Source organism: Azolla caroliniana, unplaced genomic scaffold, assembly GCF_043228905.1.
Source record: "Azolla caroliniana isolate FFs.n. ecotype wild unplaced genomic scaffold, voAzoCaro1.0.p SCAF_18, whole genome shotgun sequence".
Classification (NCBI taxonomy): Eukaryota; Viridiplantae; Streptophyta; class Polypodiopsida; order Salviniales; family Salviniaceae; genus Azolla; species Azolla caroliniana.
In genome coordinates this window covers 4,814,094-4,837,952 of record NW_028230453.1, presented here as the reverse complement: position 1 = coordinate 4,837,952, position 23,859 = coordinate 4,814,094, and the positions used below count along the sequence as shown (strand labels likewise).

At 36.7% G+C, this 23,859-nt stretch overlaps 2 protein-coding genes and 1 long non-coding RNA gene across 4 annotated transcripts; 2 read left to right on the top strand and 1 right to left on the bottom strand.

Annotated features, from left to right (window-relative positions):
- The first annotated feature begins 2,841 nt into the window (after positions 1-2,841).
- Positions 2,842-7,598, top strand: LOC147852184 (putative pectinesterase 15). Its single transcript, XM_087334186.1, has 5 exons — positions 2,842-3,116; positions 3,600-3,768; positions 3,933-4,139; positions 4,232-4,476; positions 5,455-7,598. The coding sequence occupies exons 1-5, from the start codon at positions 2,842-2,844 to the stop codon at positions 5,603-5,605; spliced, it is 1,047 nt and encodes a 348-aa protein (XP_087190312.1). The 3' UTR covers positions 5,606-7,598.
- On the bottom strand, positions 2,952-6,068 carry LOC147852185 (uncharacterized). Its single transcript, XR_015531447.1, has 3 exons — positions 5,991-6,068; positions 5,227-5,952; positions 2,952-3,058 (listed from the first exon to the last, which is right to left on the bottom strand). It is a non-coding gene; the product is annotated as an uncharacterized LOC147852185 (long non-coding RNA).
- Positions 7,599-11,346: 3,748 nt separating the features above from the next.
- Positions 11,347-20,428, top strand: ORC3 (origin recognition complex subunit 3). Of its 2 annotated transcripts, none has more exons than XM_087334185.1 (17): positions 11,347-11,524; positions 11,670-11,888; positions 12,653-12,812; positions 13,261-13,430; positions 13,541-13,671; positions 13,837-14,110; positions 14,213-14,284; positions 14,366-14,442; positions 15,793-15,889; positions 16,448-16,626; positions 16,700-16,769; positions 17,721-17,998; positions 18,105-18,191; positions 18,828-18,903; positions 19,259-19,386; positions 19,590-19,754; positions 19,912-20,428. In XM_087334185.1, the coding sequence occupies exons 1-17, from the start codon at positions 11,402-11,404 to the stop codon at positions 20,006-20,008; spliced, it is 2,403 nt and encodes an 800-aa protein (XP_087190311.1). In that variant the 5' UTR covers positions 11,347-11,401; the 3' UTR covers positions 20,009-20,428. The 2 variants fall into 2 exon arrangements, with proteins under 2 accessions (XP_087190311.1, XP_087190310.1); XM_087334184.1 differs by having other exon boundaries at positions 15,742-15,889.
- Positions 20,429-23,859: the final 3,431 nt, after the last annotated feature.

Genomic DNA, 23,859 nt, shown 5'->3' with positions numbered 1-23,859 from the left:
CATGATCTCAATGGGAAGTGATCCTGTCTCAAGGAGGAGGGTGTAGGGCATTTGTTTCTTTAAATTGTAGAAACTTTGTAAGAAAATGTTTTTGGACATTTTCAAACTCTTTCCAAGTAGATTTAGGGACGCTACCACCCCATACTTCCAACCCCCTAGAGAAGCATTGGTGTCACCAAAGTGTTGAAAAGGTATTTCTTGAGAACCCAACACTTAATATCTCCAAGATTGCATGTGTTCTCAAATGCATAATATGCTCGATTTCCCGCCTCTAAGCGGCGTGCAACACATTCATTCCAGCTATGATTTGAAGCATATATATATATATATAAGAGAGAGAGAGAGAAAGAGAAAGAGAGAGATTCTATTATCGTCGTTGGAGGTCAAATGTGATCTATGAGATCAAAAATATTACATTTCACATAGTAGATTTGAAAGTGAGTAACGACTCTTGATGTTCAAGAACTTTACCAATGAATGTTGTAATCGAGAGTGTAGATTATGGTCAAGAGAAGAATTGTGCAAAGATTGGGTTTGGTTGAAGATGTGTGGAAAGCATGGTCGAATATGATCAAAGGCAGAGTGTTGTATCAATGTATGATACATGGACTCTTGAATTTGTTTAGGGCAAAGTATGCATAGTTGACCACTCTCATCACTTGTGCCCCAAAGCCCCGTCTCACATCACAATGTATGTGAGCTAAGTCACATGGAAGCAATGGTCTGAATAGCAGACAATAGGATAGGCTCTAACATGTATCGATGTGTGCAATTTCCCCATTTTGCGAAGAATATGGTTTTGTAGTTAGGAGCAATCTGTGTAGTATAATGGGTGAAGCGCGAACCTCCACATTTGTCTCATGTTATGATACATTGGCATTACAAAAAGACCTCGTTTACAAAGGAATCTAGTGATGCATCATGAAGCAAGTGTATTGTATCCCGTCTACCAAACTATTTTTCCATATCTTGTATCCAACCTGAACACAAAATTTTACTTTTATGCACCTTTTGTATCTTTTGCTTGCTTCCCAAGCAATTCTAGAAAGTAGTCACAAGAAATCAAAGAACACTCCATAAAATTTTCAAATGTTGATTACCCTAACCTAATACATTAACATTACACATAGGAAGCCTCTTTTCAAACATGTACAAATAGGTAAAGTTTAAACACAATGGGTTTTTGGGAAGGATATGAATAAGTCTTAAGAGGGCTAAGATTTTCTTTGTGGTGTGTCTATGAATAAAGTTATTTGGCATTGACAAAACTCTCACCTTTATAACAAACTCGTGGAAAGGGACTTCTAGAACAAAACACAACAAGTTTGGTTTAGTACTTTGTACCATTAGAAATGATATAATTATTCAAAATTGGACTCTATAAAGAGTTTGTTTTTCTTAATGAAAATACATAGAGCTACTAGTACATGATGTGATGACTTCTAACTATTAGCGACATGCCACAAACTAATTGTTTTATGTAACTCATAATTGATTTAGGACATGACCTTATGACTCAATTTGATAAGCAATGAAGGATGAATAATCAATTCAACATGTTTATACTATCAAAGGTACAAATAGGATATTGATCGAGTGGATCATATATTTTTTTAGCTACCTTGTATACGAAACAATGAATGATTGTGACATTCTCCCTAGCTTGTGTTGCAATCAAAGTGTCTTGAAAGTAGCTTTTCCCTAACATAAGTTACTCCAAAGTGCATATAAAGCACAATATTATTTTAACATATTAACTTCTACAACTTAAAAATGGAAATTTTAAACATAATTCTACAATGCAATGCCAATGTCATTTTCTTCACATTGGCATTTCTGCTCAGAATAAAAAAATATTGGTTCCACTAGGAAATGCCACAAGGATGAGAACAAACAAAGTGGGTGTAAGCATCATGTCACAATGTTGTGAGTAATAATATTGCATTGTAGTAGGGCCATCACTTCTTACTCCACTATCACAATGAGTTACATGATACCATCGACAAATAGGTATTATCACTCTTCTAGGAAAAGAACAAAAAAAGGTTGGCTTAACTCCATTGATTGTTTTAGCTAGAATATCATAGCATGTAACTTAACATGTAAAAACAAGGTTTTAACATGCTAGCGTATAGGTTTTGTATGACATGAGAAAATTATAGTCTAGCACTTTGCCCATAATGCAAGGCTTAAAAAGGCTAATAATCAACATCAATGTACATACTACGACTCCTTTTAGAACATGGCCTTGTGTATGTGTTTATGTGGTGGTGCTTTGCTCATATGTGCAAATGCACTATCAAATCAAAAAGAGATCAAATGAGTACGAGGAATAATGTCATTAACGAATATCATGTGAAAGTCACATTTATGCCTTCCTCAAAAAACTTTAGATTCCTATACGGACATATATGAAGAGAAAAGGAAACTATTATTAGATAAATTGAGATCTTCTCTCATTCATACCAATGAACAAAAGCAAACTTTCTGACAATGATGACGGTGAATTGAAGTAAGGCATCAGAATCAGCTGAATTCATACATGAAGTAGTGGGAAAGGCTGATGTGTCTTTTTCAGCTGCCATTTTTTAATATCTTACTTAACACATATTGCACGTTAGATGTGGCACTAAGGACAATTCATCCATCAATAATTGTCGGATCAAATAGACGATTTGAACAATCGAATTCAATCAGAGATCGAATGTGCTCTTGTTTATGATTGAACAGACCTAGTGCATAAAATTGTTATATGTTAGTGGCCAATTTGAAAGTGAATACCACATAAACTTAGAAACCCTCTACTTATAGTGCGCAAATTTCACTCAACACTCACCAATCATGAAAGTTCATCGATACCATGTCATTATTCATTGGGCCATGCTATCAATGCTCGGTGTGGGGCATACTCAAACTATAACATCTAAATCAGTTGTTGCTGAGGATGGATGCAATGCTGCAATATCGTCTTACAATCAACCACCGAACATCTCCAAATACATCATTGTGGACAAGTATGGCAGAGGCCAATATACGAGCGTGCAAGCCGCAATTGATTCTGTACCTAAAAACAACATGCAATGGGTGTACATTAAGATCAATGCTGCAGTGTACTTGTAAGATCCTCCAGTTTTTATTGTATATGTAATGTTACCATGATGAAACGTGTGATGAAACGTGTGTGTGTGTGTGTGTGTGTGTTAGCATGATGAAAAATGAGAATGTTAGCATGAATTCTAGATACTCCAATTTTCATTGTATATGTGATGTTAACATGATGGACCATGTTCATGTTAGCACAAACTCTATATCGTCTGAATATCAATATATTTATATGCAATGTTACCATGATGATGAATGCATGTGTTACCATGCTGAGCCATGAACAGGTTAACATGAATTCTAGAACTCTGATCATGTTTGGATGAACTCCAGATCCTCTGATTTTCATTGTATGTGTAATGTTTCGTTGTATGTGTGAGAAATGATGAGGCATGACCATGTCATACATGATGAACTATGTCTTTCAAACCATAAACCTATCGTTGAATCTACAATGAGTAACTCTAAGATGAAATCTCATCTATTGGAATATGTAGTGAAAAAGTCACTATCCCATATACAAAGCCAAACATCATCTTACAAGGAGCAGGCAGAATGTCTACAATCATAAGCTGGAATGCAAGGGCCATCAGCTATGGGACAGCAGATAGTGCCACTTTCTCAGCTAATGCAAACAACTTTGTTGCTAGAGGAATTGGATTCCAGGTATGCAATACCCACACACTCACTCAAGACACATACATACATACATTATTACATATATATACATATATATACTTTTCTAACTGATAAATGTAGCGGTACCCATGTGTGAATATGCTCATCGAAATCAGAATGATCATGTAATTGAGATGTTTTTTGTTTAGTAGAATGGAGCATCAGCCCCACCACCCGGGGCTTCAGGTGGCCAAGCAGTTGCTGTTCTTCTTGCAGGGGACATGATGGCCTTTTATGATTGTGGATTCTATGGAGCACAAGACACCCTTTTCGATTACCAAGGCAGGCATTATTTCAAGGGTTGTTACATTGAGGGCTCCATTGATTTCATATTCGGTCATGGTCAATCTACTTACAAGGTAAGCCTTAACATACATAACATGCACAAACATGCGAGTTGAGGCTTGTATATGAGTGCGAGACTTTAATGTAATCCATGTGAGGTGTGTAGAGTTGTGAGCTCCATGTGAAGGCACAACCCGGCTACCTCTCGGGCTCCATCACGGCACAAAACCGAGACAACCCAATCGATGCAAGTGGCTTTGTGTTCATTGAATGCAACATCACAGGGTCAGGTGACGTGTACTTGGGACGAGCGTGGGGCACATATTCACGTGTAGTTTTCATGTACACATACATGAGCTCTGTGATCACTCCTGAAGGATGGTCCGATTTCGAGATACCCTCGAGGCAGAGGTACATTTCAAAATTTTCAAATTTCTTTTCGGTTTGCTTGATCTTCTAGACCTAGTCATACTATATGTATGACTCATGAATCAAGGAAGAAAGCTATTTAGGGTCCTATACAATACCTCCCTCCTTTAACTTTCCATCAGCTAAGTTCACATCCACAAACCAGAGATTTGATCTATTATGAATGGGACCCCAAAACCAAGGATGGTCATATACACATACATGAGCTCTGTAATCGCTCCTGGAAGGATGGTCTGTGATTTCGAGATACCCTCAAGGCAGAGGTACATTTTAAAATTTTAAAATTTCCTTTCGGTTATATATAGAGATAACTGCTATTCATTCAACCAAGGGTGCTTGTTAATGGGATCCTAAGGTCTCATCTCTTGTTAATGGGATGCTTCCCCCCGACCTCCCTCACTTCAACTAAGAGGGCATTCACACACCTGGTGCCGAATCACAATCTCTTGTTAATAGAGAATCATCCTTAACTTCCCTTGAATATTATGAATGTGCTCAGCTGCTATCCGTATTAGCCCATCTATAATCAACATCACAAGGCTATCATCATGAAATACCTTATCCAACCCACACATACTTTGGGATTTAACATCACAATCTTAGTATGTTTGCGCAGAGTATCGCACAATTTTGTGCGATACTCTGTGCAAACATACAAAGATCCACAGAAAGCATACCTCACATATTTTTAAATGACTTGTTATATTTATGGTTAGGGTTTTGATTCCATACCTTTTTGAAAGCTTGGTTGATATATTCACAAACTGTGTGATGATACTGCCCATTCAATCTGACACACACAAAAATGCTGAGAAGTTAGAAAATATATATCCACATAGATTTCAACAAATCCATGTTGCATTTAGAGTTGTGGTTTGGCGATTTCAACAACCCAAAATTTGCAATTAGGGTTTGCTAGTTCATACATACAACAGAAGCTTGGTTTGATGTGTGTTGCAGCACTGCTTACTATGGTGAATACAAGTGTTTTGGGGCGGGGGCAGAGGCAAGCAGAAGGGTTCCATGGTCACATCAACTGAGTGATGAAGAAGCTCAGCCTTTCCTTCAGCTCAGATACATCAATGGGGAGACATGGTTAGGGGAGACGTGACTAGGGGAGCGAGGCTGCCCGATGCAACATCATCAGAGTAGCCATGCTAAATATTCTGTACAAAACCTTCTTCTGATTTCTTTTCTTCCTCTTCTTCTTCTTCTTCTCCTTCTTCTTGGTTGAGATCCTGCTGTCCATCACCCATTTTTTTCCCTTGTTCTACTCATGACGTTCATAACATACCAGGTTAAAGATTTAGGGTTTTAGCCATGTTTTTCTCATCACCATTCTGCATAGACGAGCACTGATGCCTCATGTATATAAAGCATAGCCTGGCACTCATGTACATTCACCATAGCTTCTCCACACACATTCACTATACATAGCTTCTTCACATCCATAGCTTTCTTCACATACATTTACCATCCATAGCTTCTTCACACACATTCCTAGCATTCAATTCATGCGCATTCACCATAGCTTCTCCACACACATTCACTATACATAGCTTCTTCACATACATTTACCATCCATGGCTTCTTCACACACATGCATAGCCTTCAATTCATGCGCATTCACCATAGCTTCTCCACACACATTCACTATACATAGCTTCTTCACATCCATAGCTTTCTTCACATACATTTACCATCCATAGCTTCTTCACACACATGCCTAGCATTCAATTCATGCGCATTCACCATAGCTTCTCCACACACATTCACTATACGTAGCTTCTTCACATACATTCACCATCCATAGCTTCTTCACACACATGCCTAGCATTCAATTCATGCGCATTCACCATAGCTTCTCCACACACATTCATTATACATAGCTTCTTCAGACACATTTGTCGCAGCATTCAATTCATGCACACTCACCATGGCTACTCCACCCACATTTACACCAAACATAACTTCTTCGCACACTTTCATAGCATTCACCATAGCTTCTCAAGCCACATTCACCATACATATCCTCCTCTTCACATGCATTCACCATACATATCCTCTTCTTCACGCACATTCACAGCATTCACCATAGCTTCTCAAGACACATTCACCATACATATCCTCCTCTTCACACACATTCACCATGCATAACTTCTTCACACACATTCATAGCATTCACCATAGCTTCTCAAGACACATTCACCATACATATCCTCCTCTTCACACACATTCACCATACATAACTTCTTCGGCACACACATTCATAGCATTCACCATAGCTTCTCAATACACATTCACCGTGCATATCCTCCTCTTCACACACATTCATAGTATTCACCATAGCTTCTCAATACACATTCACCGTGCATATCCTCCTCTTCACACACATTCATAGTATTCACCATAGCTTCTCAAGACACACATTCACCATGCATATCCTCTTCATACACATCCTCTTGTCACTCTCTTTATGGCATCATGTATCAAATACATATAGAGAATAATCATGTTGACAAATCAAGCATGTTCCGTCTTGAACCCCGATAATGGTGCAAACTTTGTAATGGCGCGGCACAAATTTATACGTAGGCGTTGCATCTTCCGTGGACGTGATACCATACAGCGGAAGGAATGGAAGAAATTGATTCCTTATGAGAAGGTGTTGAATGTGTTGTAATCCTTCATGACATTGCATTAGTGTGGGTTGGTCATGACATCTACTCCCATTTCAACAACACTTTTGTACCACAAAGAGTTGTCCACTTCCTTGTAATTGGTGGTTATCTTATGGGAAGAAGCTCGGTTTCATGGGGTGGCGCACTTCGGTAATTCAATGTTTGGTTGTGTTCGAGTAATGTTGTGACTGATATAAATCGATCAGTGCTAAGAGGCATGACTATGAGGACTCCGTATATTGGGTCTCTACGACAAGACACTAACTAACATCCTAACCATCCATTATATAATCATCCTCCCCCACCATCCTTATCAAATGTTCGTTTGTCCTTTAAAACAAATATGGGAATCTTTTATGACATAACATTTGATTCCTTATAAATGGTTAAAGATTTGCCTCAAACAATGTGATGGATTCATTTCCATGCAAGTCTACAACACGTATGACCTATGTAATGAATCTTGGTGAGCATTGGGAAATATCACCCAAATCCAGGATTGCATATGTAAGAGAATTTGAGGATAATATTTGTGGATCCTTACTAACATTGTTGTGCAAGAAATTATATGAACTTTATTGTGCAAGAAATGTGAATCCAACATATGTGCCACCGTCCAATTCATTTATGAATGGAGATGTGTGATAGTGCCATGCATCGTGTTTGAGTTTACAAGGTGAACATCATCATCAACTATGACTTTGTAGATGTGGTCAATGATACTTTTAGATAGTTGCAAATTGTTTTCAAGTAGCGAAGGAATACTTTTCTCTATGTTCAAAGTAAGGAAGTAATTTATAAGGGCTAGTGTTCATATAAATGAAGTCAAATAATGTCCAAGATCACTTATCCAACAATGCAAGTTAAATTTAAGACAAAGAGTCGAATTGGGAGGTGCAAATCTACATGTAAGGAGAATTTCAAATATTATGCAATGCCAAGCAAATCTACGAGTTGTTGTAGGTAAAATAGATGCATGAAATGGTTATCTATTACGTTGATTGAATGACTATTAATGGGATCGACTTTATTCAATCAACGTCACCATATCAAGGCATAAGTCATGAATGGAAACGAGTTCAACACACCTTCCTTTGAGGTCCTTTCTATTGATACAATTTGTTACTCTTACAATGAGTAAGCTTCAAATGTCAACATGTCATATAAGTAATGATCTCATTACTCAAAAGAATGCACAAAAACAGAAGACTTTGGGTGCATATGCATATTCATGACTCCTGTCTATGGTCTTTGTCCAATTTTTACCCTTAAACGTGGTACATGTTTCCCATATTAGATTCACATGACCCATATTACGTGGAATAGCATAAGTTTAAAAAACAATTTATCTATTTGGATCCATATGTCTTATAGAGATAGTTGCCTAGACCATCTCAAAACTCTATTGTTCTAGACCCCCACAAGAAAATGAATTGCATCTCTTCCTTGAATGGGTAATCACGGGATTGCTTGTCTTCCAATAATCCCTAACAAACTTGCAATGATTGTTGGATGATCCAAAGAAGACTTAAAACTCATTCGAATTTTGAGGCAAAAGCAATAGGAATGGCTTTATAGTAATCACATCCCTTTTGGTACCAAAGGAGAGCATCATACTGGCAAAGAAAAACATACTCGTGCCTTTAACATACAATGCATAAGCCCGTAGAAAATAAATAACTTTTCGGGATGGTTTAACTACTTGAGTATTTTACTATCTCGGGGTATATAATTGGAGATAGAAACACATATTATTTCTTAAAATGACAAATTAAGTGCACTAATAATATACCTCATAGACGTGGTTAAGAGCAATAGTGAAACCAAAGGTCATTGCCATGCATGCATAATGGCAAAAGAATGTTCACATCCCTTCTCTCAAACAACTCTATGATATCTTGGCAAGAGATCGATCTTAAAGGGTATTAGAGGTTAGTTTATTATTATGAGCACATGTAAGTCACACATACATCAACACATGGAGGGTCATAGGATCGAACTAGGTGGACAAATAAAGCATGGTCGAAGGTTATGTGTAAGCGATGTTTCGGCTTCCCTCACTTCCATCACACGTCCAACAATAACTCGGATTACTTGTGCATTTATCACTTCCATCACACATCAGACAATAATTGGGATTACTTGTGGATTTACTAGAGGCGATATATACTTTGCATGTTACACATTTCACGAGGCTAAGGTTGGAGGTAAGCATTTAGTAAACACGCCAATATACTTGTCTAACGCTTCAAGAGGTGATACATAAGCAATAATAAATCAACTTACTTTGTCTACACTATTTTGCAGGGAGTCACTTAATGATCATAATGAATAGGCCATTATAAAAAAATGATTTGATTTATAGTGTGAAAACAAAACCGATTCATATATCGCAAATATAAGTGGTGTTGGAGGTGTTGAGGTATTACGTGAAACTAGAACAAAACTCGGTATTGAATACAAACCTTGCATCGCGATGTTGCGAAAGCAAGAATAAATGAAGGGTATTTTGTTGCAACATCGTGTTGTTGGTTGGGAGCGCTTGAAAACACTATTAAGGATTACGTAGTTAGCTCTTTCCAAAGAAGGGAGCACCATCACCCTATTGAAGAGTATGACATCAACATTTTAGAGAGATCATTTGGTCGCAAGCTATCTTGGGCAACTAATAGCTATTACACACACACAACCTCTGTCATGTACAAGAACGAATTGACTCACTAATGTGAGGAGGCAACATATTACCAGACAGGGGCTCCTTAAGAGGCAACAAAAGTATTATCTCTCATGAGGATCGTAATAAAGTAATATGCTAAGAAATATGGTAAATTTACACTCAACATAAATGTATCAACCCACCAGAGCTACTCTAATATAAACTGTTGTACCATAAATAACACTTCATGGTCTTTTCTAAGTTAGGTTTTATTATACAATCAAAATATTGAGATGCGTTCTTACGAAATGCACTAAGGGTTGCCATTGGACAACTTAGAGTATCATCTCACCAACTTGAGATCGAGGATGAGTTCATGGAGAAGATACGTAGATTATGTCACATAGAGATAAGAGGATGAGTATCACTTTTCATGCAAGTGTCCAACTTACGTCAACATATTAGGACCCTCTACCTCCCTCTCCAAACTATTTAATACCCTAGATATAATAAAGACACTAAGTAGATGTATATCGTAGAGCTAAAACAACATAGAGAGAATAAGCTACAAAATGTTAACCAAAACTTTGTTAATATTCACAACATTTAACCAATGAAATGTTTGCAGGGACAGGAGGGGATGATGAGTGTGGACACACCTACACCACTCTTTCTGTCCCTCGCTGGAGCAGAAAACCAAAGACACAACCAAACACCCATAAGATGTCGGACTTCGAAGCCACTCGTTGTGTAGAAGCAATTGAGAAGATAAGGGAACGTGAGTTACACTGTCTAGAAGCTATGGTCGGGGTACCTACCTTTTACATCGGGACCACGGGCCACACCCAACATCGAAACCCTTTGACCCCCCCCCCCCCCCCCCCCCCCGCCAAATAAAATAAAATAAAATTTGTTTTTTTTCGAGAGAACTTAGCTAGAAATGGAACTAGTTCAAGCGCATATAGCCATTTTCTTTTATAGAATATGTTGGGCTACAACCTACACCCACATCGAAACCCTTTGACTTCCCCACTCCTTTTCGAGAGACTTGGATGGAAATGGAACTAGTCGTAGCCCATAGCCATCCATCCATGCATTCCCTTTATAAAATATAATACATGCATTGCACCATCAGATTTATTGTATGTATTGTGGTGGTCACATGGACCACACCTAGATTAGGCCCCTACCAAGCCCCATGCACCACACATAGACCACACCCAAATTAGGCCCCTACCAAGCCTCATGCACCACACCCAAACTAGGCCCCCACCAAGCCCCATAATTAGTAGAGCTAATTGGAGCGGGAGAACACCCTCCACGCTAAGAGAGAGTCTATAAAATGTAACTTGAGACATAATGAAATGGAGGCTATTCTTGAGAGCATTTCACAATATCATACGAGAACAGTAGATTTTTTTTTGGAAAAAAAAAAGAAGTTTTAAAAATATTTTTATTTTCGATTTTATTATTATTTTGTTTGAGCCAAAATTTGGGCTTACAAAACGTTCTCTCTCTCTCTCTCTACATTTCCCGCGCGATTTGATCGATCGATCGATTGTCAGGAAAAATGCCTTCTGCAGCTCCCATGGCCGATCGCTGCGAAGAAGAAGGAGAAGACGAAGAAGAAGTAGAAGAAGAAGATGAAGAAGGAGGAGGAGGAGGGACTGCTCTCGAAGATGCCCCATCACAGGTACCTCTATCTCTCCTCGCCTTCTCTTCTTTTTTGTTTTCTCTTCATCCTTCATCCTTCTTTCTTCTCGATTCTCAAAGAATCTTTAGAATCATCACCATTTTCATCACTATCTTCCTCTTCTTCTTTGGTCTCTGCCTAATAGGTATGTTTTATCCTCCATTCTGGTTCCTCCAAAGTTTTGAAAGGAGCAGAGAATACGCCTACGAAGACGAGCCATGCCGGTAATAAGCGGAAACGAGGAAGCAAGCATGAGTTCTTGGTGCCTCTCCCTCCTTGCGTAGCAGACGAACCGCCGGAATGTGGACTATGGCGCGCTGAAGCGTTTCGATCTACATGGGAGAAGATTGAGGAAAGTGTGAAGGTTAGGATGACTTACATTAACCTCTAATGAAGTGAGTCCTTACGATTATTCGAACATGGCTACCATTAGCTGTTCTTTTCTGATGCATAGCATCAAAAGGTCTGGGAAATTCCTAATTTTGTAAACGATTCAACCGTTGAAGCCTTTTGTAGGTGGTTTTCTTATAGTGAAGGATGTCGTTGAAGTTCATAACATCAACTTCTCGATGAATTTCATGAATGATTCAATCTTTTGAAGGCTAATTAGATGATAAAAAATGCAATTTAAAGCTTGTAATATCACATAATGTCAAGGGAACTTATAAGTGATTCAATCTTTTGAAGGCTGTATAGCTATTTCATGTATGTCTTTTTTAAGGTCAGAACCTCAAAAGTTTTGAAGGAGACCCAGAATCTTGTACACAATTCAATATCTCAAAGGTTATCTAGCTGCTGTTCTAATGCTGTGAGATGTCTTTCAAGTTCGTTGTTTTCAAAGGAAGGTCATGTCAAAGTTCAAGAAGATTCTTAAGTTTGCACAGAAATTAAGGTTTTTAAAGATCATTCGTTATTTTTGTGGTGCTATTTATGTATTTGAAGCTCGTAATTCAAAAGTTTTCAAAGGCATTTCATACGTTTTCTCCATTAAACAATGATTCAAAGCTTATTTAGCTGTTTTCCTGGTGCTATAGGGCGTCTTTTAATCTTGCAACATGAAGATTTCAAGAAAATTTGTAAGTTTGCATTGGAATGTTATTTAGTAGTTTGTGTTGACTGATGCCACAGGATGTCTTTAAATCTCGGAACATGAAAGTTTTCAAGGAAATTTATAAGTATGTTCACAATTCGATCTTTTGCGATGCCCAACTTCAGCTCTATTTATCTCCAATGTCATCCTCCAGTGCGAGAGTCAGCAAACAGCTGAATGCTGCATTACTTTATTTGCGTACGTATATATGATCATGCAATTGAACTTTTCAACTATTTATTTCTGTTTTATTTTTCGTATGATCATGCAATTGAACTTTTCAATTATTTATTTCTGTTTTATTTTTCTGAACTTGTTTGAGTGCGAATAAGATTACATGAATTTGGAACACGTTTCTGCTTTTTTTTGTATTGCTTGATTTGAGTGAAAGCAAGATCATATGATCATATAGAACGAAGTTTGTGCTATTTGTTTTTGTTTTTTTCTTCTTATAATGAATGCAATGTTTCTGTTGCTCTTCTCTGCTTTCTCTTGTGCAATACAGATTGTATGATCTTATAATACATCGTTTCTGCTTCTTCTTCTTGTTACACAACATTTCTGTTTGTTCCCAGATTTTAATTGTTCTGAGCATTGTTTGGAGTGCAAGTAAACTTATAAGAAACTCATATGCTTATTTGTTCAGGCAATGTTGATTCCTCTGATCACACTACCACCTTCATTGAACTAAATAGCTACTTACAGAATAACAATTGCCACGTAGCAAATTTATTACCACAGAACTTCTCAGGCAAAGGTGGAATGGGTTCTGCCCTATATAGCATGCTGAAACAGATTGTGAAGATTAATCCTGATGTATGTCATGGTTTAGCTTATGTAAAATTTTCCTGTGGATTAGCTTATATAATTTTTTTTTCATATGCCTTAAAAGTTTCTGTAAATAAATAGAATGCATCGTCGTGCAGACAGCAGACATGGATGTTTTGGCTTCCTGGCATAGAGAACCAGAAAATGCAAAGCTTCCAATTGTGATCATAATAGAAGATGCAGAGTTATGCAATGCAGAGGTGTTGGCAGACTTTATCATTACTCTTAGGTGCCCTTCTCTATGACCATTATGTGCTTTATAATTTCTAATAGAAAGAAAGAAAGAAAGTTGTATTAACGTCTATAAAAGGCCAAAATGATCCAGGAGGCCAAAATTTACTTACGTTTACAATTGATGTGTCCAATCATAACACAGAATTAGTTCTGATTTCAGTGAATGGTTAGCTCAACTGCCACTTGTACTCATATTGGGAATGGCAACATCTGTGGATGCCATGAGAAGGCTTCTTCCTGCCTCAGCTGCCCGACGTCTACATTTGCATACTTTCACATTACCATCACCTAATGAATACCTGGAAGGTGTTATCAAAGCAACACTCCTTAATCCGACTATATCGTTCGACATTTGCTGTGACACCCTCAAGTTTCTTATTGCTTACTATGAGAAATATGACAGCACTGTAACCTCGTTTCTTAGAGCTTTGAAGGTATGACTTGTTTATCCATGGTTAGATGCAAAAGCAAATTATGTATTTCAAAGCTATGCTCTTTGGAAACAGTTATTTCATCAAGAATACTTGTATGGATAGATGGCCTGCATGGAACATTTTTGGTCACAACCACTAAGCTTTTTGTGTACAAGAATACTAGAGTCTAACCAGGTTTGTCTGCTTTGCCAACCATTTGAAGACAATAAGGAGTTACGTCATCTGACAATAAGGATGTATTCATTTCTATTACAGACTAGTGTAGAAGGTTCCCTTGATTCTGTGAAAGGAATACTCCTTCAATATGCATCTGAGCTTCCATCAGTTAAAAGGTGCAAACTCTCATAAATACGAACAGCTCGTTTTGATCAAAGAATGACTTCCAACTATGAAATCTGTCTTTATTAATTTAGCTGAATTATGTGCATTTTTGGATGTTCCGGAATCTAAGAGGGAGTTTGACAATTCTTTTTTCTATTTTATCTTTTCTTTACCTAATGTATTCATCCCTTATATCTTCTTCATCTAATGCCATATGATGAGACCTTGCAATAAACCTTCAAGCCATGTCTATACAATCTATACTATATGAAATTTCAATATGAGTAGCAAACATTTCTGCTATCTTGTTGATTCCTCAAGATGAGGCAAAGAGAGTCCTATGTTGACATCTAGGTATCCGGAGAACTTAATTCTTACTTTCATTCTTTTAGCCAGCTTGTAGATAGAAAGCTGTAGATTTTCAAGTCAAATAGGATTTAAAAATGCAAATTATTGGAGCTTCTGCACGTTATCTGATGATAGGCTAAATATGATTCAGAGGTTGAGTAGTACTAAATCCAAGGTATCACAAATTTAGATGGCATACAAAGATCACTGAAATTCTCCAGAAAATGTAGCATATGACAAAACATCAAGTTAAGTGAGTAATAAAGGTGCATGGTATATTAGTATCCACAGTCTATACAAAGATGTATGAGTGTTCTGCACATTTATTGATGATGAATTAAGAACGACTCTCAGCTTGCGTACTGTTGATTCCAAGTTGGCTTAGTTTTGATATATTAGTATCCACAGTCTATACAAAGATGTATGAGTGTTCTGCACATTTATTGATGATGAATTAAGAACGACTCTCAGCTTGCGTACTGTTGATTCCAAGTTGGCTTAGTTTTGATATATTAGTATCCACAGTCTATACAAAGATGTATGAGTGTTCTGCACATTTATTGATGATGAATTAAGAACGACTCTCAGCTTGCGTACTGTTGATTTCAAGTTGGCTTAGTTTTGATATATTAGTATCCACAGTCTATACAAAGATGTATGAGTGTTCTGCACATTTATTGATGATGAATTAAAAGTGACTCTCAGCTTGAGTACTGTTGATTCCAAGTTGCCTTAGTTTTGATATGCAAATGATCATATACTCCAGAAAAGAACATAATGTATGACAAACCATCAATTAAAGTGATATATGATTGATGTGCGCAAGCTGTGCAAAGTATTATGAGCGTTTGGTATAAATTTTTTTTATGACAGCATTATCTACGTATTTTGCATATTTGTTTTGAATATTGAGCATATTTTGAACAATCCTCAAACCATCAGTTTTTTTTTCGTTCTCTTAGTGTCTCCTGTAAATCGCTGACTAAATTCTCATCTTTTGCTGTAAATTTAAGCTTGAAATTGGATGCTAATCATGACATTCACAAGGAGTTGGCAACTGCAGTTGGCAGTCTGCGAGAACAAAGAAGAAGGTGGTGTACAACTCTTCGTGTAAGTTTTCTTTTTCACTTCAAGACATGATCAGGAAATAATTTCTTGGGTTTTTAATTTTGGTTCTTTGTGCGAATACTTGATTCTAATGTTTTAAGTTGTATAATTAGTCTTGTATACAGCACTTTTGTTTGTTATATGCAAATTGAAAGCATTGTTTAGGCAAGGGACATGCATGATAAATAAACTTAGTCTTTGCTTCTTAATAATGGCTGATATTTTTATAGGGCATGTGAATGTTCTTGCATGGAAATGGTATTATTGTTTGTAAAGAATTTATGAACCAACACTTTTATATTCTGATTGTATCGGCTTTGTGAAAGATGGGAACTATATGTAATTGGTGTGTAAGGTTTGGGGAGTTTAAACTCTTTTCTATATGTTAATCCAATTAGAATTCTTTAAAACTTATTCTGATGATTCTACAACGTGGGCTGAAATTGGACACACATCAAGTGATGATATAGTGGATGCATAATTGTTTTGATAACAATACTCTATCCTATTACGGAGTTATCATCTGATATGTATATGATTGTGCATACTTTTTCTTTACAGTGTCTCCTTGCAGCAGCGAAATTGCTTAGCTTGGATTCCATTAAGATTATATCTGAGGTGCTCGAAATTCAAATACAGAAAACATTGTCACAAGAGTTCATCACATCAAAAGGGGATGGTATTCAATATGGCTATAGTGAACAAAATAGTGCAATAGCTACTTTGTTTAAAAGAATAAGGTAAGGGATGCTTACCCCCATAATGTTTGCTGATTATGATTTCGATTGAGAATTTATGTATGCATTGGAACAGAGATGCTTCAGAACTGACTATGCATAAGATGCTTACAAAATTAATGAAGCGGACAGAAAACTCAAAAGAGGTTGGTTTCAGTATTGAATGTTTCTGATTCCCTTTTAATCATGCCTTATAAAGTTTAATAAGATGTCTATGTCTATTTAAGTATGATTCTGATAATGATTAGGTGTGCAGCTGTTATGTGATATAGTAATACTTATTACCATGTAAATCAGACACAAATACGTAAATAAATCATCTATTCGAGCCCTTAAGATCTTCCTCATGAGATTGTTCCTGTTGAAGAAAGCCACTCACTTAATGATGTGATCATAGTCCTCACTCAACGACACATGATTTGTTGCATAATTTCATTACTTCAGTAGAAAGAATGAACAAGATCCCCATAAAAAATATTACAAAATGGTTGTGGAACATAAAAACGGCTGTAACGCCAGACTAGATTTGTTGATTTTGAATTTTTTGCACAGATTTCAAGGTGCCTACCTTAGGCTAGTCTATGGGCTCAAGGTCCAAGTAATTCCTCACAGAGCTAATGTATTGTATTTAGCAATGAAGCAATCACCAGTATCTGAGTCTTATGCTGCAAGGAAGATAGATCAAAGATTGAATTCAGTTTACTGATCTTTACTCTTCAACTATGCTCGATTAGTACTGCATTGCTATATATAGTTTGTGCTCAGTGTTGCTAAAGGTATTGCAAATTTTTAGAAGTGGCAGAAGGGATGTATAGGTTTGTGATACAGACAGATATTTTATCTGATTAGGATGACCAATAAAGCTTGATAAAGCTCATCAATTAGAAATTCAAAATTGTTCCAGTCAATTGAAATTCAGCTTTTCTCCCGTCATCTCAATGGTTATATGATAATTGGTGTCAATTTGCCTCTGAATGTATTAGGAAATGAGACTCGCCGTTTATCTTTAATCTCAATGATAAGTGGTGCTAATATGCCTTTGATGATAATGAGAATAAGGACATAGAAATCCATAAAGGTCATTTTTTTCTTTGCAGTGGAGGATTGAAGTTCAAGCTATGTTACAGAAATTCATGTCAGAAACTCCAATAGATGAAGGCTTCTTGAATGATTCCGATAATACTTCAAGACGGAAAAAACTTTTATTTGAGGCTTCTAGAGAGAAACAGCCCAAAACTGCCGTGGATGAAATCCCCACTGAGGATGAAGCAAAAATCAAGGAAGTCTTGACTAAGAATGCTACTGTGGATTGTTCAAATGCTAACAGGGAAACTCATGCAATGCCTATTTTGGATCATGAAGCTGTGTTGACAAGGTATCCTTAATATCTTGGAGTTTGTGGATTGCGGTTAAAGCTGGAAATCCACAAGTTCATAAACATTTTAATGTAAGTATTTAATCATCCAATGTCTTGTTATCAGAGCTGGTGGAAGCCCTGCAATGCAGAAGAAACTGAGCTCCAGAGTGATTGGTAAAATGGTGGCAAACTTCATTGAAAAGATGATGAAGTAAACATTTATCTATTTCTCGATGTCCTTCAATTTTTTTTATATGTTTGTATATATAAGGGTAGTACTGGATCATGCATACCCATGCTAAATAATTTAATGCAAATCAATTGCTTATTACTAACAAGATGACCTAAATAAGGATTCCCAGGAATCTAATTCAAGAATTTGATGAGGCGAATTTCGCCATAATTGCACCACTTCTTTCTGTAGTGATCATCTTTATCCTAGAGAAGTTCTGCTTGGTGAATGTTTATTAGCAATCCATTACCTTTTGCTTAGTAAAGGCCTTTTTGTGTTCTGTTATGTTCTTCAAGGCTCTAGAAATAGTTGAACATCCTGTCCCCCGTCCTGCAAAATCTTATTAGATCTTTCAGTTGGAATATTATCATTTTGAAATCTAAGTAGGTCTTTATCTTATGTGTATGCATAAACATGGTTTAAATTTTTTTCTTATGGATTTTGCGTAACCTTGACGCATGAACTCCTTTGGTTTCTGACTTAATATCACATGGATGTCATTTTTGTTGCGACATGGTCCTCTGAGCTACTAAAATTTCAATATTAAGGTAGTAAAATGTTTTGAAGGTGGTCATTATGTATCTATGCTTACCACAATAAGCTGTCCATGTACAGAGAATGTCTGATAACTCTGGACTCCTTACCATTTCATGAGATCATATGCTTCAGGAATGCTGGAAACATAAAACAGGTACGTGCTTTTGAGAAATCTTAAAATTTTATACACTACTGTTCTATAAGAATAGTCTTACTGGATAGTTTTTTGCTTTGCGAGTCTTATCTTCTTTGAGTCTTGCACTGGAGGCACTCTTCTTGGAAAATTGTCTTTTTACTGTAAAAGTGTTAAATGTGTTTGTGTGCATGTTTATTTGTGACAAATTTCAGGGTATCATTATGAACATGTGAGTCTTTTAATGGTATTGCACCTTTGGGTTCTTCTTATTCTTCATAAACTCTTTGTTCAATAACATTAACATGGAGACATTATCCGTCGATACATGCTATGGGCTGCTGGATGCTTACAATTTCTTGCTTTTTCCTTTCAGACATTAATCGGTGAGCCTAGAAAGGCTATTCAGAGAAATGTTCAGTATCCTCAGATAACTTTGCAGTGTAATTGTTGCTGTACAAACAATGGCAATCTATCAGACTCAATGAACGATAGTTCCATTCTGTAAGTAATGTAAACTGGAAATATTTAATGGATTGCATCCATTTTTATTGATATATGCAGATCTCCATTTGCTCCCCAAAAATGTTTTATAACATGAATGCCATGCGTGGTCCTGACCCAACGTTATCCATCTTTATGACTAGCATTCCTATGTGTAAAACACTCATATGACTAGCATTCAGTTCACACTTTCTTGTGGACAGGTTTTGTCTTGCACAAACTCATGGCGATCAGGTGAACTTATTTGAGGTATATCAGTCATTCTCTGCTGTTCTAGAGACTCCCGTAAGTGAAGAACCGTGCAGTAAAAGGAAGAGCCAGAAAAGCCCCAAAAAGACTGTTCAGAAAATGGATCGTGCATTGCTACAGTATCCCTCAATTTGGTCTCATACATACACGCACGCACGCACGCACACACACACATGTATGCATCTCCCACTGCTTGTTTTTTATTAATTGTAAATGGACTTCGCACTTTTTTGTTTGTTATAAGTAAATTGATTCTACTTGACATAATTCAACTAGAGCAAGGTTCTGCAAAGCAGCCTCAGAACTCCAAATGGTTGGTCTACTTCATATGCCTAGCAAGAAACGGCCAGATTTTGTGCAACTTGCAATTTGAGGGATTTTGGAAATAAATGAGGTCATACAGTTTCAATCTAAAATTCTTGGTGTACGCTATCCATATGTAGAAAGAGCTATCCATGTCTATATTTAGCTTATACATTGCATGTGGAGAATTAGAGTGTGTTTTCAGGCTGCAAAGACTCGGATATCAGATCTAATAAGGGCGGCACATGGGTAAGCTTCATGTGTGTGCATTCTTGTTGATTTGCAACGTGGTGAAGATATTAAACCTGTATCTAGGTCAAAGCAAAAGATCACACATCCCTACCTGTTGGATGGTTGGTTTGTCTATGAGAAGTTAAATCTACAAATGAATGTATTCTTTCTTTGAACAAAGTGTTTGCCATGTTCAATTTAATTTCGCCATTATTGCTGGTGATGTTGTATGATAATGTTTAAGAAAAGAGCTTCTGGTGATACTGCATTACTTCTTTGGCTCTTGGGGGCATTGTAAATAAGTAGTTTTTGTAGTATGTTTCCCTAACAAGGTTTTCTTGAAATCTCAAACGTGGTTTAAGACTTTATTGTTGATGTTATGCTAATTAATTGAGGTTTACAAGGTTAGAGTAGTTTTAAGATCTGATGACTTTCATTTAATGCATTAATGATCACAACTCTATGATAGTTAGCTTAACCAGCATCAGTTTGTTAGTGTTACCACAGCATCAGTATTAGATGGTTGTACAAAATTTAGGTTGCCAAATTGTTCACTAAAATACAATTCTTCTTGCAATCTCACTCATTGTGCATTGTTTGTGAGATTGCTTGCCATTCATGAACTTTTATCCTAAATTCGGAAAATGGCAATTGTGTATTGAGCCATGCAATCGGGAACTCAGTTTTGAAACCCATTCTTGGGGGCTCAGTGTTTTGGGAGCACCCAACTACATTCTGGTGTATGGTCTCGCCAGCAATGTGGTTGGGAAATACTTTCCTGGCTATGATTAACCTAAAACTTAAAGAAATAATCCAAAAAGAGAATTCAAAGGGCTAACTTCCACAAAAATAAGTAATTTTACAGGTATCATTAAATAGAATAGAAAAAAGAGAAAAGTGTATCTTTATGGCTATGTAGAGTTTTCTGTTATCTCTTCTTGCTCTTCTAATTATCTGTCCTAAATCTCTCAATGTACTGAAAGAAGGAAAGGTATGCGTTAATCCAAATCTCATTGCAACAAGTTTTCCTATGTTATGCCTTGGATTCCCTAATATGTGTATATATATATATACGTTTACATGTTTGCTTCTTTGTTCTATTGTCAAATATTATTTTTTGTTCCTTTTTGAATATTTGATAAAGTGTTATGGTTTTTGGCCCTCTTGTTCTATATACACATGCAAACTTGTTTTTGCTTACAAGGTGGTGCCCACATATCATTCTTCTATTAAAAGTCTTCAAATGACAATCACTCAAAGAGAATGGCAAACCCAATTTCAAAATTTAAAAGTTGGAATGTTTTTCCCTTTTGTGTCCAATTTTATGCTTGTTTCCCATTTTGGTAGTCATGACTTTGACAAATGTTTTAAGAATCGAAATTATAATGTTATAAATGTTTAGATATCACTACATGTGATTGCTAAAACATTAAAGGAATAAAATGTTGTGAACATGGGGCTAATAAGATGATAGATAGCCAATAAGAATCATACATTGTCATGTGAATATGCCCCTTTCTTTACTTGACCAATAAACAAATGTAGGGTTAGGTGGGTATTTGAGTGCTTAATCGATGAGGTAGAGGTTTTCAAGTGAAGACCAATCAATCCTTGAAGGCCTTTTTATCCTTGAGATTAAGAAGCACATGAATGCTTCGAGTAAAGCAATGCTAGAAGGCTTTTTGGACTTCAGGTAAATTATCTTCTACGGAAAGATATGTTTAAGCCTCTTTCTTGGTCCACTGACGTTGTGGGTTCCACTCCCACCGTTTGTTGATTCTTTTTCCATTCCTTTGAACTTCTTCTTCTTCTTCTTCCTTTGTACATGATATGGACACATACACATTGTAAGGGTTGTTTATGTAAAATGTATCTTTGAAAGTGAAAAGGTAATTTTGTGTGCTCTCTATCTCTATCTTGCTCGTAATTAGCTTACCCTAGTGGTAAGTCATTTACACTATTTGCACTACATCTTGGGTTTGAAACCCAAATTTCTCACCTTTCTATTACTCCATAGATCTTCTTCTTTTTTGTGAAAACACACAATTATATTAATAAATGTGTGTGAAAAAACACAACTTACAATGGTGTATGGTCACCCACTAACTACACTACATGGGTAATGGAACATGTTGAATTGCCAATAGGCAAGACGAACACTCCATTGAGGAAAGAATTTCAAACTTGCTCCAATAAAGAAAATTGTCACATTAGTACTCTCTTCAACTTTCGTAGATATGTTTTCACTCCATGTATACCATCAAATACAAAATTGTTGCACATGTCCCAATTATGACGCAATCCCCAATATCTCAGAAATAGGAAAAAGATCTCTAACTCTAATTTTGGGTCAACCTGTGTAAATTGTGCAAACACCCAATGTGTAGGTATCAAATAACACCGTGATAAAACTTGCCAATTTTGAGAAATGTAACTCCAAATCTGACAAGCAATTAGACATCATATAAATCGATGAGTACTATCATCCATTTGAACAATGCAAAAGAAGCAATTACCCGTTGTTAGTCCACGATGCTTTAGAGCTAATCCCAAAGGCAATCCTTCAATCAAAACTCTCCAAATGAAGACCTTTGCTACAAGTGGCAATTTAGAATGCCAACTACGTTGTAAGATCTACCACCACCCATGATCATATTTGTGTATTTTCCATTCTTCTTCAACCTTAGATGATAGCCATCTAAGAGTCTCCATAGAGCAATGATACAAAATATTAGTAGTCACTTGTAAAAACGACGTCTGACCCCGTAAACACCAATCATCCCATGGTTGTTCCCCTATTTGTGGAGGTAAGGGACCTTGCATCAATGCAATATTTTGTAGTTGTTGCCAGATAAACCCATAATTAGGCGGGATATGAAAGAATCATCAGTCGGAGCTTGTGCTACTAGTTGCCCTCTAGACGGAAGGTGTAGACCCACAATGTCACCACTTGATTGCATTACTAACAAGGGATGAGTAACAATAGCAAACAACAATGGGCTAAGTGGGTGTCACAGACATGACAATAGTTATATCAAGATTTGAACTCTTGACCTCTTGTATTATAGTCAAGTGTTATGTTGCAGCCAACACATCCAAATACATGGTCATGTTATGTATATCTTCATAGATCATCTATTCAAGTTCTAAGAGTTTTTAGAAAGTTCTAGAACTAGAAGGTTCGCGAGAATATTCTCCAAAATATCTAATGCATGTACTTTCAACTCACAATGTCACCATTTGTTGCAAGCCTTGTTAACATCACTAACAAGGGATGAGTAACAATAGCAAACAACAACGGGCTAAGTGGGTGTCACAGACATTACATGATCATGTTATATATATCTTCGTAGATTATCTATTCAAGTTCTAAGAGTTTTTAGAAAGTTCTAGAACTAGAATATTCTAATGCATGTACTTCAGCTCACAATATAAATACTTATAACCTCCTTGGTCCCTTTCAATGGATTCAACACTAGTCATTGACACATCAATCTAGTATTCTAATTTCGCGTCATCTTGTCTCCTTGATCTTTATCTTTGTCTTCATGCTTTTGTGTCATGCCCAACTTCTTAAGTTCCTCACCTCGTCGCCCCCAACTTCCCGAGTTTCTTGCCTCGTCACTTATAGCTATGCGGTTGGCATGTCTGTGATAGTGGGCATCCTTGACGAATAGATTTTGTGAGGGC

Excerpts from the sequence above, each read along its gene's own strand:
- LOC147852184 (XM_087334186.1), top strand. The coding sequence starts at position 2,842 with ATGAAAGTTCATCGATACCATGTCATTATTCATTGGGCCATGCTATCA. Across the intron at positions 3,117-3,599 it reads ATCAATGCTGCAGTGTACTT|TGAAAAAGTCACTATCCCAT; the intron begins GTAAGATCCTCC and ends TGGAATATGTAG. Across the intron at positions 4,140-4,231 it reads ATGGTCAATCTACTTACAAG|AGTTGTGAGCTCCATGTGAA; the intron begins GTAAGCCTTAAC and ends TGAGGTGTGTAG.
- ORC3 (XM_087334184.1), top strand. The coding sequence starts at position 11,402 with ATGCCTTCTGCAGCTCCCATGGCCGATCGCTGCGAAGAAGAAGGAGAA. Across the intron at positions 13,431-13,540 it reads TTGTGAAGATTAATCCTGAT|ACAGCAGACATGGATGTTTT; the intron begins GTATGTCATGGT and ends ATCGTCGTGCAG. Across the intron at positions 14,111-14,212 it reads CGTTTCTTAGAGCTTTGAAG|ATGGCCTGCATGGAACATTT; the intron begins GTATGACTTGTT and ends TTGTATGGATAG.